This window comes from Callorhinchus milii, unplaced genomic scaffold (assembly GCF_018977255.1).
Source record: "Callorhinchus milii isolate IMCB2004 unplaced genomic scaffold, IMCB_Cmil_1.0 Scaffold6, whole genome shotgun sequence".
In the NCBI taxonomy this organism is placed as follows: domain Eukaryota; kingdom Metazoa; phylum Chordata; class Chondrichthyes; order Chimaeriformes; family Callorhinchidae; genus Callorhinchus; species Callorhinchus milii.
The window spans coordinates 27,258,035-27,273,162 of NW_024704747.1; the positions used below are offsets into that span (position 1 = coordinate 27,258,035).

At 37.3% G+C, this 15,128-nt stretch overlaps 1 protein-coding gene across 1 annotated transcript in view; it reads left to right on the top strand.

Annotated features, from left to right (window-relative positions):
• myo3b (myosin IIIB) overlaps positions 1 to 15,128 on the top strand; it is a 106,081-nt gene that overhangs the window by 18,101 nt on the left and 72,852 nt on the right. The window contains 1 exon segment of the mRNA XM_007889967.2: positions 9,637 to 9,702. Coding sequence (XP_007888158.2) covers positions 9,637 to 9,702 — 66 coding nt within the window.

Consider the following 15,128-nt stretch of genomic DNA (forward strand, 5'->3'; position numbering starts at 1 on the left):
TCTACGTGGAAAAATAGTGAACCTGTTAATTCCACAATTAAAGGGTAACACACGAGTAATTGATTTGACGACGCTAAATTCACTAGCGGAATAAACTAGTGGAATAATTGTAACTTTATTTTTACTTCAGAGGCACACATGAGGTAATGCCCCAGAATGTTCTTGCATTGCCAATACCATGCATAGGTCATTATGTGCTGCTGGTGTCTAGTCATCAAGGAGAATGCACTGAATAAGTGTACGTGGGGTACTTACCGGAATAGGTGTGTGTGTGTTTATATAATATATATATGATTTATAATTGTGAGGTTTTATCATTTTTCTCTGGAAGATAACTGAGAAATCGTTTCTGTTTTATATTTTTTTAAATACACTGTGTTGTAAAGATTTCCCTTCTGAGAATGTTTTTGATCCATATTTTCCTGCTGCCCATATTGTGAGAGCATGTTTTGTATTTGTGGTACAGCTGCTTCAAAAAGCACAGCAGCGGTTATAAGGCGGCGGTTCCTATGGTTACAGTGCTCGCTGGAGTTGAGAACAAATACCCAGCTGTTTGATTTATTTTTAAATTGCTAGTGAGTGGCTTACAGGAAAGTAATTCCAGTCCGCTTGTTATTCTCACATGTGTGGATTAGATTCCAGATCCTGTATACATCAGAGCACTATTTTATCATGTGTTGCCCACAAAATATGCAGTCAATTCATGTTACGCTATATTCTGTGAAGCGCTTTGAGACGTCCCGAGGACGTGATAAGGCGTGATGTCAAATGCAAGGATTATCGTAGCCTTCAAAATCAGCCGTCTACGTAGCATTCAAAATAAAATAAAATTGAATTTTCAATGCAACTACACGAACTTCATCAAATGTCTTGGAGATTAACTAAAGAACAGTTGGTATATTTGAGTGGATATTCGTTTGTTTTTAGGTAACCATTTGCTCAGATTAGACTGTCAAAGATGAGAGTAAAATGCGTATAAAACATATTTTACTCCTTCAGTATTTTGCCAACATCCTGTAATGGATGAGTGGTTTGCTTAATGCGTGCTGAATGCATAATAATGACTACAAACCTAATGAGTGCTGGGTATTTTACTGTGAAAATATAACAATAATAATAATCCTCGCATTTGGTTTAGCGCCTTATCACATCGTTGAGATGTCTCAAAGTAATTATATTTCAAGATAATAATGAAATCAAATGATTGCTCAATTCAGCAGAATCATACGACAATGCATATTTTCTTCACACTGAATGAGGCAGATATTTTGTATTTTGGTTCGTGAGTACGTACCATATCGGACCTTCACTCTTTGACTCCTTGCATGAGAAGCAGTTTAGGGGACATTCAATAATCTTTTATGGCGGAATAGAAGATGTCTCTTCCTTCTCCTTTCACATGAAGTTACTTCTGAGGCTATTATTATTATTATTGGTTGACTTTTTTTATACAAGTGAAGGAGCTCAATGCAGTAAGTATTGGAGGGTAAAATATGTTTTACCGTACTTGCATTTCACTCATCTTTGACAGAGTTCTGTTTCGGAGCGCGTGCAGCAAAGGTAGTAAATCGTGGTGTTTTTCTGTCGGAATAGCTGGTAAGAGAGCTCAAGGAGCTCAAGATAGAACTGGCTGATTCGTTCAAGGATTTGGGTAGATTTTCCCACTCTAATGCCCGTTTCCTGAAGTTTATTCCTGCCACCGTTTCATGTTTATGTACACTGAACATAGCGCTCTGGGATGCTATTCTGTGTGAGGGGGGCGCTGTATAAATGCAAGTTGTTTTTGTCGAAAAGCTTTTAGTGTGTACTTTCCAAGTGCTCCTGTATTTATTCTGTTCTGTGTGTGTGTGTGTGTAAAAAAAAACACGCATGTTTAGCCTTTGCTGTGGTGCAGCAGCATTTTGTTGCTTAGAGGCTGTTGAGATGGGCAGAGGAGGCCTTTCTTATATAAGGTGACACTTACAAACAGTATAGAATATTTTAGGTCCAGCTGTAACCTGTTGAGTGTTCCTTTCAAAGTGCAAGACATTTATTTCCGTGTTTCTCTGTTTGCAATTTTTGGGAAGTCCGTGAAATGTTAACACACTGATTGCTAATGCACTTTCTCCTGCTCTCTGTTTCTTAGAGTGTGGCAGACCACTTTTGTCTGGACTTGGAGAATAGGATAGATGCACAGAGTGGCCTATCTTGTTCCCATATTCTCTTTATCTTGGTCTCACTTCGGTTTCCCATTTGTCTCAGTGTAAGCAGGAGAGTATTGCCCTATAGATATAATGGCTGTAGTATATCACCATCTATCCTAAGTTCTTGCAATAAAGGATGCTAGGAATGGCCAAATTGAATATATTTTTCAACAAACTACGTTTCACACATGGTGTAAGCAAAATGTCTATTGTAATGGCATTGAATTATGAAAAGACAACCGTATGTGACGTGTAGACATAACTCACTCACTATGTGCAGTTTATGAGTTATAAAGTCCTGTCGTCTACTAGATTTGTTTCCATAAATCACTACCTCCTGATATGTATCCTTGTTAATGTTGCCTTTCTTCAGGATTTAACTGGTGCTGAGCACTTTTCATGCGCTTCAACAAATAAGAGCTGATAAGTACTTCACAAGAACTTTTGGGCTTTTTTGGGGGGAGAGCTCTTTGTTTCTTGTTTGATTAAAAATCTGTTTCAAAGTGTTAAGTTCCCTGGAGAACCTCGCTAACTCAAGCATATGCAAAATCAATTTGAGCACATCTGGTCTGCATATCTCAATGATTATCCAAGAGTCGTACATCTTGTTCTGCAGGTATACTGTATCCATTCCCCTAAATTAATGTATAGAAAGGTAATGTGCAATCATCATCAATAAACTTGAGATAGGTACCTGGTTGAATGATTGCAGATACAGTATAACTATTTTTGCTTATATCTTTTTCCACTGTCAGTCATTTTTTTCATCTCGTAGTCCAAATTCAAAGTAACATTTATTGTGGAGAATTACTTTTGTACGTTAGTGATTTAATTCAACCGTGCGAGCAAGTAAGATATATTCTTTCCATGTTATCGAATCTTATCGTTAAGTACATGCAGCGAATGCCTGATAAACCTGTGGAGATTGAGTGGGAAGAACCCCTTCCATCAGTGACTAAAAAGATGTATTATTTTCACCCGGCCTAAAATCCTACCTCTTCAACCGTGACTGTGGTCATCAACCCCTATCCCCATTGCTCTTGCCCTCGCTCGACCAAGTTGTTGTGAAGTGCTCCAAGACGTTATCTAACATGAAACGTTCTGTATAAGTGCAAGTAGCTGTTGTAACAATAACTGTTTGCGTAAACCTAGTGCGTAAATTATTTGTTTTCAGACTGAGGAACCTGGTTTACCGAGATGGTTAAAGAGAATAGCTGGCCTGGTCTGTTTGTCTCTTAATTTGCCAAGGCCTGTAAACTCTGACAGGTGTTTGATATTTAGCAAATTTATTCCCTCATTAGCAGCAAAGTGGCAGAATTTTATGATGCAATCTGTTCTTTTGAGATCTGTTCAAACAAAATCATTTTTGCGTCCTTTACGAAAATGCTTCCCAAAGTAATACTTACTGTTTCGAGTGTATTGCTCAGTGGTATGAAGAGGGATGAAAATGGGTGCATGGAGAATAGAAAATTAACAGTTCATTTTATCTCTTCCCACACAGATCCATCATCATTGTGCAGTAATTAGCTTTACAATGTTAATTCAATGAGTAAATGGGAAAACAAAATGTTGCCTATCAAAGCATGTGACTGATCCTGTTTTGGAATGGCCCATTTTATTTTGATCAGCTGTGACATTGCAAGTTGAGTGGATGGTACAAAAAAAATGACCGAGCAAAACTGAGTAAAATGCAACCATTTGGGGGCAAATTGGCAGGACGTAAAAGCCCTTCGGACCATTTCACTTGATTACTGTGTCTTACAGTGCGTTCCTGAAAGATGTAGTCGAACTAATGTGTCTGCGTTTAGGGCAGCCTGAGTCTAAAATTCCTGTAAACAAGTCAATTCATAATGAGGTTTTTCCTGAAAATTAGCTGTTGATCTTATTCTACGTAATAGTGTTCCTGAGGTGGGAGCTGTCAATATGGAAATGGAAAGAAGGCTCGAGCATAATAGCTGTCACAATAATAATAATCCTTGCATTTGATATAGCGCCTTATCACGTCATTGAGACGTCTCAAAGCACTTGACTGAATATATTGTAAAGTGAATTGATTGTGTTTTTGAGAAGCAATAGGAAATATCAGCCACAAATTGCTGATGCTATAAGACTACAGGTAAATTCACATAAGTCGTTATCAGTCAGAACCATAACATTTAATATGACTCACGCAAAGTACGAGTTACAGGCAAGCTCGCGTAAATTGTTTCGGCCGACGTAATAAGATTTATGCAAAATTGAGTTTGTGTTTTGCGACATGATTATGAGTCAAGATCTCATTTCCCGTACTTGTTTCAAACGCAGTACTAAGTGCACATGCAATACTTCATCAGTACAGCTGGTAATCCAGATACAAATTAGGAGATGATTTGTAGTAGGATTTGGGATCATTTGAGATCAAGAAACCATTACAATTTAGTGTCTATCCAACATGTAAAATATGACCTATGTAAGGAATAATTTTGCTAAATATCAAATACCTGTCACCCGGTTTATTGTCAAACTGAAAATACAAAAACAAATAAAAATAATGAACATTATGCAAATTAGCCAAAGGAACTCATTTTTTTAACTTGCATTTAGTCTTAACAATTAACTGTTCGGGAGATCAAATCTGCTGCCTTAGTTAATTAAATACTTATCTAAGAGGTGCGATTTGTTTTAAAATTTCTGTAATTAATTTTCTTGCATGTGAGTAGATGAAAAGCATTGATTGCACACGTGTGGTTTGCTGGTACATTTGTACATTCACCCCTTCTAATTCTCCTTGACCCTCGCCTTTTCCCTTTCTTCAGAAAAGTAAGAATCCAATACGATGAGAATCGTAGAATTATACCGCACAGAAGGAGGCCATTCGGCCCATCGTGTGTGTGCTGGCTCTTTGAAAAGAGCTTCCCAAATCAATCCCACTCCCCCGCGCTCTCCCCAGAGCCCTGCAAACTTGTCCTCCCCAAAGGAATTATGTACAACATTACAATTTCCTGTCGCTCCTGCTTTTTGCCTAAAAGCAGTATTATCTACTTGATCACCTTGTGTTCAAGGTCAATGATAGTCCTTAATTAATGTTGTGTTGCCCTCATTGTTACTGATTTCTCCTGTCTTTGTCTCAATCATCTCTAGATCACATTTCTCAGCAGCTCTTATAGGCTCTCTTACCGACAATACTGCTCAGCCATCCAGCTGCACAAATCAAGCCTTGCAAAACATTTTATAGTCTCTTCTCACCATTTTTCCGGTGCTAATACTGTAAACGATATGAACTCCAACTAGAATTGAGAGACAAAGAAACTGTAAAAAAAAATCAGGCAGTTGCGTGCATGATAAATGTCTGAGGGTGTTCATTGTAACACACTGTTGGATGTAAATGATGATTACAAGCTATTCAAGCTTTGCTCTGGCTTTCATATCATCCTAATCCCTTATGTACATTTAGAGCTTTGTAAAACCACCCCAACTGCCTTATTCCGTATCTAATGTTTGACTACGGATATCGGAGTTTTGATATTGGGTAGCTAACAGTGGTGGATTAAAATAGATCTTTTGTTTTCTAACTTATGACAGTTCAAACCAGCCCACGTGTAGGTTCAGCAGCAGTCAAGAGTAACATTACAATCGGCCCTCAACCCTAAATGGCATTTCCAGCGTGAACGTTTTCAGCTGCTCGTTGCCAGTCGAGGCTAGAAAATGAGATGCTCGCTCGGGGTATAGGCTGTGCTGTGAACTCATCTCCAATAGGAATTACATTATAACCGTGGGAACTGTTTTACCCGAGGCTTTTAACAGGCATCCAGAAGAGTTGACCTATATCCCCTTCAATGGATACACTTTCACGACGCATTAGTAGCTGCTCTGTGCACTGCATTACCTGAATCTGGCAATTTCTTGTGAAGAATTTAATGACGATTGTAATTTGTGGTTACAATTGCCATTTGTTTATTTTTAGCCTAAAAAATAATGCCCTTCAATGGGCGAGGGGAGAGGTAAAGAAATGGCAATATGTTAGCATCAGGCTAAAGTATTACTAGTGTTTCTGTCTCTTTATGCTCTTCTGTGATGAAAACAAGACCAGCTCTTGCCCTATGTACACCTCCCCCGAAATAACTGAAGAGATGAAATGGTGTCCATTCATTCATAACTATCACGTCGAAAGAGTAGTCTAGGAGGAGTGGATTAATCATGTCCTGGATTGGAATGTTTCTGTTGAATTTAACGATGCTCAGAATATTAAAATAGGATGTTAAAATATCAAAAACTGTGTTCCGTTTACGGCAAACCTCCTTACACTCTGGGCAAACCTCGATCATGCAGACAATACATGGCTACGCAGTCTTTTAAGCCTACAGATAAGTGTGATCATTCTGGCTGCTGTGATTTCTCATAGTTCAGCAAATTGGGTGGTCTGTAGAACATAGGCTGCGAATTACATTCGATGGAAGTTAACTTACTTCATTCATCAAATGAGATCGGAGTTTAATTACTAATGCTGACCAATCCAATATGAGTGGTCCGGATAAAATGGTTTGCCATTTAGACACACCTCCAATACTAGTTAAACATCCCAGATAAATATTTCCTTCTGTATGCCAACTATTTAATGATTGCATTCCTAATTGTAGGAATACAATAATTAAATCCGTTTCGCCCACAAAACATACAGCCAATTCACTTTACAGTATTGAAGTATCTATTTTCCAGGGTGATAGAACTTCAGATCAGCTCCCTATTCTCGTTCAAATAAATTAACCTGCTCTAAAACATCTGCCTATGTTCCTGCAAGGATTGTTATTAATATCATTATTATTGTATTGCTTCACTCTATTCCCATTGATGTAACTTGAATGAGAAAGTCCAGGCTGCTAACCATTCCCCTACCCGGCCAGCGCCATTTTTAACGTGCCACCAAGTGAAATGTGCACACATGAGTTAATGTGGGTCGAGAATCAGTGGTTTAACGGTGTTACATAAACATTTGAAACGGGCAAAACCAGCAAACCACACGTGTGCACAATTCATTCATTTGTAGCACTGTACTTTGAACAAAAAGGAATCCCTCTGGTCTTTAATTTCCCTTTAAACGAAAAAACTACTGCATGTTAGAGCGTGCCAGAGACACCAATATCGTTTTGAATCTGAAATAAAACTGTGATTTCTCAAAGTAGTGATAGCTACGCAAAAAGCTGGTAGTCAAGATGTGAGAACATGGTTTCAAAAATCACTTAACCAAGAGATCCTTGACGCAGTCCTGTAAGTTAATTTATTTTGTTGAATGTGTACACTTTGTTATGCTTTATCTTTTGGTAATTCTGGAAATTTCACACAAAAACAAAGTTGATAGAAATTGGGAAAGATTGTTTGGATCAACTACTTTTATGCCACCCATTTCACCTCCTGAGGGAAAGCTTCGGATTCTGCCTATTCCTATAATCTGTAATTCTTTTCTCTACAATTTTATTTATTTGAAGGTCCCTTAAAGCACAGCTGTGTCATGGACATTTCTTCCCAGTTTAATATAGCTTTCTGGTGTCCATTACATTGTTAGTGATTCTGATTAACTTGTATTTTCAGACGTCATTTGATTAGTTTCCAAATTTTATACTGCACTTACAGACAAGGTTAAGGCTAGGCTTTCAGTATTAATTTTAAAATCAACTCATTGGATTGTAACATGGCTTAACAATAAGAAAATACAGTGAGAAATGGAAAAGGTTGAGGAGGACTGAGAAAGTTTACGAGAACAGCCGAAGAGAAGATACTTGCACGTAAATGTATCTAAGTTATAAAAGACATCATTCCCAGAGTTTGACTTGTTTCCTTTGGAGAAAAGGTCTTGGGGTTTTGAGACCTGGTGAAAATATTGAAAATATCCCAAAGGGTTTCACAAGATTTACTGTGTAGTGATTTTTGTAGTCAAACAAATCATGCCAATAAGACATTGATCGGGGCTGTATAATGTTGAATAATCAACCCGCTATTCTAGACTTTTGCTTACTTTATCGTTTCTCAAGAGATTTTAGGTTGGGCAAAATTTATGATCAAATGGATTGCATATAATCTGTGGAATGGAGTGTAGTGTTTTTTGCATTTTATGCTTTCTTAAGGCGATATATCAAATGCAAGGATTATTATATTATTATTTATTTTTTGGCCTTTCTGGTTCCAGAAAAAAAAAACCCTGTAAGCCAATACATTCTGACAAGTCCTATCTCTTTGAAAGCAATGACAGTCCAATATCATTTTCCAGTGAATCACTTGGTAAGCAAGAAGCACCACAGCTGGTATTTGAGTATTAAATTACCAGCTTCACTAGACTCAGATTAATAGCTTTTCCATTAATGTTGATGTCCAAATAAAGAAGTTGGTTTATCTGGAGTCATAACTTGGTAATTTAGATGAAGTCGTTACTGACAGATTAAAGTCCTAACTAGATAATGTGTAGAAAAAAAGATGAAGCCAGTTAGCCCATCAAGCTAGTTCCTTCCGTGAGACTATGTACAATCTGTATAATTGTGGCCTCCACTCAGTATATTTAGTTGCCTCAGGGAAGTGACTAATCACAAGCAAAATGCAAGGATTATTATTATTATTTCGAAAAAGCAATGATGTATAAAATTTCTCCCTCATTCCTTAAGGCAAACTGGTGAAGCTCTGGGATATAGGAAATTATACTCTACTTTATTCAATTTTGACTCATCGCAATTCCATACTCCCACTAACACAAAAAATTTATTGTAGAGACATACTCTTTTTTTCTAACCCTCCATATCTTTCTTAGCCAGATGTTCGTTGATATTATTTTCAAAAGGGTTGATCAACCCTTTGTAGAATTGATTGATTTTGATTGGCAGCGTATTTCATATATCCCTGCTCTTTGGGAGGGAGAAAATAATCTAGTCTCTGATCTTGTTTAAGATCACTTTTTGCACTTGTGTTTGCCTGTTTCCTAATTATGGTGCAACTTAAATAGCCTGAACGCTATCTATTCCTCTCAGGAATTGGTTGTGAGTCCTTGCTCGTCTTGTTTGAATTTATTAAGATATTTCCAATGCATCAATGCCCTTTTGAGGTTGGAGAGCACAACATTGCATCCACTATTCCAAATAGGGCCTCACTAATGAAAACATTTTAACAGGGTTAAAATAATATGTTATCAAATTGGCTTGAAACTCATCCCAAATCGCACCTTAACATGTTACCCAAGTACCTGGTTGAACAAATATATTTCATACAACATATATGACTAACCTTCTTAGTTTGTGATTGATAACTGCTACGGTCACTGTGAAAATATGAAATCGAAGATGTATTTTTATTCACGATCAGCATTTTAATTTTGTTTTAAACTTCAATTTGCCATTTCAATTTCTTCCAATTTAGCCAAGGAACATTTAGTGTGTAGTACTGTCGACAAATATATATATATTTTAAGATAACCTTCTCTATTGTTTTTCTACAGAAACCCACCACCCACCTTACTTCAACCAGACAAATGGTGTCGGGGGTTCAATCACTTCATTTCACAGTAAGTAAAGTATTCTCTCAATTTGTTTGATAGATGATTCTCTTTTTCTGTGTTTTTTTTAAAATTCATCGGTCAAAGCTGGAATGCCCACAGTATTATTCTAGGTCTTATCGTTGGGTATAGAGTGAATTTTCGTGACACCTATGCAATCTCTATCTGCAGCTGGTCAGAGTTGTACATATTTGGCTACTTTATTCTCAACCTTCATATTCAGTGACGAATATTTCTCATTTCTTACCAGTTGAAAAAGAATTCTGTATTTTTTCATATATATATATGCATATCTGTCAATGTGGTGAAATTTGGAATGGGGTTGGGGGAAAGATCTGAAGCCTTTCAGAAAACATGCCGTTACAGCTCCATTAAGTATTTTATAAAGTATAGCCAGCATAATGTTTTATAACTTAATAATATGCATCACTGAAGCTGAAGTCGTTATATTCAAGTACTATCCATTTAGATGTTTTGATATTAAATATTTAATGACTGTTTTCCTAAATATCAATAGGAACAGACATGGTAACTCACTCAGTTCCCAGCAGACCCCTCCAAACCCCCCACCCACCTCGCATTATCCCCCAATAAAAACACAGGATGCAAGTTTAACCAGTGACTAGTTTAGTCTCAAAACACAGGAAGAGCCTTGATTTGATTCCTAACCTGTGCTGAGTTAGTTGATTTCAGCCGGTGCAGCTTTGGGGGAGTCGATCACCATTGGTGAGGTTCCAAGCAGATATGGTTCCTATGTTCAACAGGCAGTGGAGCCATATATCGCCACTACAGACCCAATCACCCCACAGCAACCTGTTTATAGGACCTCACTGGTGCGGTGCTGGTGTAAATGGCTGCCACGTTTGCTTACAGAAATACTAATTACCTATCAGGCTGTGAGTGATTGTAATGTATCGTGTGATTGATATTTTCCTGGTTAGCTACCTGGGGCAAACATTTACACATATGATGTTTACAGCTGGTTGCGAACAACCAGGTTTTATGTTTGTTCGCTTTCAAATATACCAATCGCTGCACTTTACGGTAAAATCCTGTGAGATGCTGCTTTGAGACATTTTGTCGACTCGATAAGGCGCTAAATCAAATGCAAAGATTATTTTGTTCCGTGACAATACCATTCTCGGTGGCCTTTTTACACAGTATACAATGTGAAAACGCCTCCCAAGGAGATGCAAGTGAGAGTAGTGACAAGTCACAGATGTTTTCCCAGAACTATATTGCATATTGTCTGAGAGCCATTCAACTCAATTGGTCTGATAACTGCTGCACATTGTGCTTATAATTGTAGCAATCAAACTAGGGAATTTTGCCCAAGGTGTGTGCCTTTTTTTTTGATGAGCTTCAAACATCTGCAGGAGAGAAGCAGAACAGGGTTTAAGGAGTAGTGCCTGGAGCTTTCTGTCATAACTGCTGCGTTAAAATGTTCCACTTCTGCTCCAGTGGACATTAGGAAGAAGCTCCCTAGAGAGAAAATGATTCTCCCTAGAGAGAATCTATCGTGTTGCTTCTCCAAGACTAAAATGAAGATAATAACTATATTTATCTATGCCAAACGTGTCATCAGGACGTCAGTGTATTTTTTAATTCACAATACAACTCTTCATCATTTAAAGGATATCTAAACTTGCTTTGTGACAGAGGTTTTTCAGTATCCTGAACATGCAGTGATGTACACTAAAATATATTCATCTGGAGTATCAAAAGGTATTGCGCATCTTGCAAACTTTGTAGCTACTACAAAATAAACATGCATGGAATCATTTGGGAATTAGCCAATTCACTTTACAGTATTTTCTGTGAAGCGCTTTGAGACGTCTCGAAGATGTGATAAGACGCTATATTAAATGCAAGGATTATTGTTATTATTATTTTCCACCTCTTCTAACAAAGCGAATTGTAACTGTTAATATGCATAAATCTTTATCCACCAGATAAACTCTCCCCTTGTTGAATAGTGCCGTGGGAACTCTTCATTTAGGTTGTACTTTCTATGAGAACTTTTGCTGCTGCTGTGGCTGCAATAAACATGTTCAGAATATATTCAATTAAATGATATACGTTTGATGAGCAAATGTACTATATTTGGCAAAACTGGACAGTTCAGGAGATTTTAATAGTTGTTCCAGTAGCTGCAGAGGAACGATAAACATAGAGGTAAGTGTCTATTAAATTGCTTAGTTTTCCATTCAATCATTTGTTTGTGTCTAATAATAATCCTTACATTTCATATAGCAACTATTCCAACTTGAAGCATTTTTGTCATCCTCCCAGAAACTCAAATTAACGGGTTATTATTTCCATTTTCATAATGAAAATACCAAACTGCAGCTGTGAACTTTACCCCAATGTCTATAAATTGACTCATTCATAATGTGTCAGTTGTGCATTTGTCATTGCATAGATCGTGATGTTTTGCATTATAAATGAAAAACTATTGACTGTATAAAATCTATATCAAGTGTGATCCGTAAGTTGGAGCCGTTCGTAATGTCTCTGGCAGCAACTGTGATGGCAATTTCATTATCCGACTTACTACTGATGGCCATTATCATTTTCAGTACCAGCTTATCAGGTTCTGATGAATAGTCCAATGCTTCTTGGGTGATACAGATCAGCACCCAACAGATCATCAACATGTCCTAACTGTCAAACCTTCAATCACTTTATAATATTGCTGTTGAACTAGATGGGTTGTAGCATATTATTTTGGGGGGGGAATCTGACATTATAATTATTTTCATGCACAAAATTAACTATAAGACAATTACAGTCTTAAAACCTATTATGTTTAGCTGTAGTTTTATTATCAAAAATGGAAAGAGCAGTGTTGTATTCTGTTGATACTATCGGCATTTGCACAATATAGAATTTATTTAAAAAGACTTATTAAAAAAAACATATCAGTGTGATTTGAAGTAGGGTGCTCTGTGATTTTACCAATGAGTTATAGAGGGTTAAAATAAGCTGTTTTGACTTTTAATCAAATATTGGTAAAAATGCATCTTGCTACTTGATTTAACTCTTATGATAGCTGCATCATATTGATCAGACACTTACGGTGAATGGTGAGTTATATAGATGCCCAAATCCTATTAGTTTTTCATGTTTGTTAATGGTGATTTATTTATGTTACATGAAAATATTTAGTATCCTAGGCATTGGAAACTGTATAATAGTGAAACATTGTACATTGGAATTGAGATTCTTTAGGAACGAGAAGTGGTTTGGTACTTTGAAATTCTATACTTCTATATTATGTGTTGACTGACATCTGTTGGTTCTTAATTATTGTTGTGATGTAATTGCTTGAGAGTACCTTATACTGAATCCAATTTCCAGCTCCAACTAGTCAGTAATCCAACTAGATTAAGGTGTCAGCTTGGCCCAGTTAGTAGCACTCTTGCTTCTAAACAGAAGATTGTGCGTTCAAGCCCCACTTTAGGAAGAGAAGGGAGTTTCTCCCAGTTCCTGGCCGACAATCCCCAAATAAAATTGGTCACTCACTTCATGGTTGTGTGTGGGACATTGATGTGTGCAAATTTGCTGTCGCTTTCACCTACAAATACACAGTAACTTATTTTGAGACGTCTTGATGATATGATAAAGCACTATATCAAATGGAAGGATTATCAGCATTATTATTGTCAGAAATGAGCAGTACGTCACATCTATTCTGCAGATTATATTGCATAACCTGGAGATCATGTAGTATGCTGTTATGTCTCCAGGAGTGTTTTTCCCTTCACACCAGCCAGCATTCATAAAGACCTCAAGTAAAGTCACATGCAAATTGTGTAATATGACCTTTAAAAGTATTGGAAATCTTTCATTTATTTGCGATTGGAAATTACAAAAAAAAACTACATTTTGCTAAAAATTTGACTTATGAGGACAAGGTCTTCTGAAAAGGTTACACGTTTTATATTGGCTTAGCCGGTGATCTGGGATACAGTTGTTAATTTTTATTGTGCCTCGCAGACTTTGTTCCAGCATTGTAAGCCATTTTAAATCAATCCATATTTTAAAAAATCCAGAAGATTGATCCAGTCATTTTTTTTTCAACGCTGACATCGGTATTATAGAATTGCAGGGATGAATTTTTTTTATTAAGGTTAACCGTGAAAGGCACTATACCGAATCCAAGGATTATTAACTAAGTACTTTCCTAGTAGATCATTGCTCAAGAGAACATAGTTGTTTTTAGAGATTAAACTACAGAGAACTTTATTTCTTGTTTGCACACATGGATGTATTTTACCCGCTGCTGTGTCTGTTTGGTTCCAGTAAATACTTATATTTCCTGCTTCAAGCTTGCATTGGAAGGATGTTGAAAAGCACTCTGCACATGCCAAATAAGCTCATGTAACAAGCACTGAATCCCAATGTTATTTAAAGAATAGATTTTGCCATTGAAAGATGAATACTGACAGCAGCCTATAGCAGGCAGCATTTCTTCCCCATCTATGCCTGCTCGCTCTCTCTCGCTCTCTCTCCCTCCCTCCCCCCACAATTGCAAGGAAACTGAAACCGTCTAAGTGTCCAACCCCCTTAATAACCACCTGAATATCTGCAGAGATCATGTACAAACATATACAGCTGTAAAAGCATTTGCAAATTATTGATGGTTCAGTTTAGAACTCGTGACCTCAAAAAAAAATCTGTTCACTGAGGTACAACAACAGCATACATTTATATAGTGTCCCTCACACGGGGTAGTGTCCCAGAGAACTTGACAGTGGCGGAGCACGGAGGGGAGGGAAAGGGGTAGCTATACACTTGAGTTCTGCACCAGTAATTTTTAATGTTTGGAATATCATAACAGACCTCAATAATAAGCTAAACTAATCATTTAAATCATGAACATTCATTTATGTTGTGTGGCCACGCCTTGAATGTCTTTGACGGGATAAGGGGCTGTATCAAATGCAGTTTGTTTTTATTATTTGGCATGTTTCTATTAAATCCCTAAACAAAAATGAATCGATGCGGATTAATTTTAAAGGGCAGATATAATGAGCGTGGGCAATAATTAGCGGTGTGAGGTAAACTCTGAGTACATAATCTTACACTGGTAATGAGCGCCTCGTGAAGGGCACTTTAGAAACACAAGTTATTGTTTTGATGGAAATTGAGGTTTTGGTTTGAACAGGACAAGCCGATAACACCTTTGCTCTGTGGTTGTCTTGTCTACACAGACTTGCTTTTCTATTCATTCTATTCTTCAAAACGGTAGAGGTTTTTTTTTCGCCAGCGTTGAGAAATGGCTTTCAGTCTAGTCGTCTGATTTACCGGTGACAAAATGGCAGTTTAAAACATTAAGACACCAGCCATACAAACAATGTTATCAGCGAACTGCAAGCTGTCTCCAAATTTCCAAGGCGCATCAGGCAGAGCCATATATAGGTGTCTTGGCT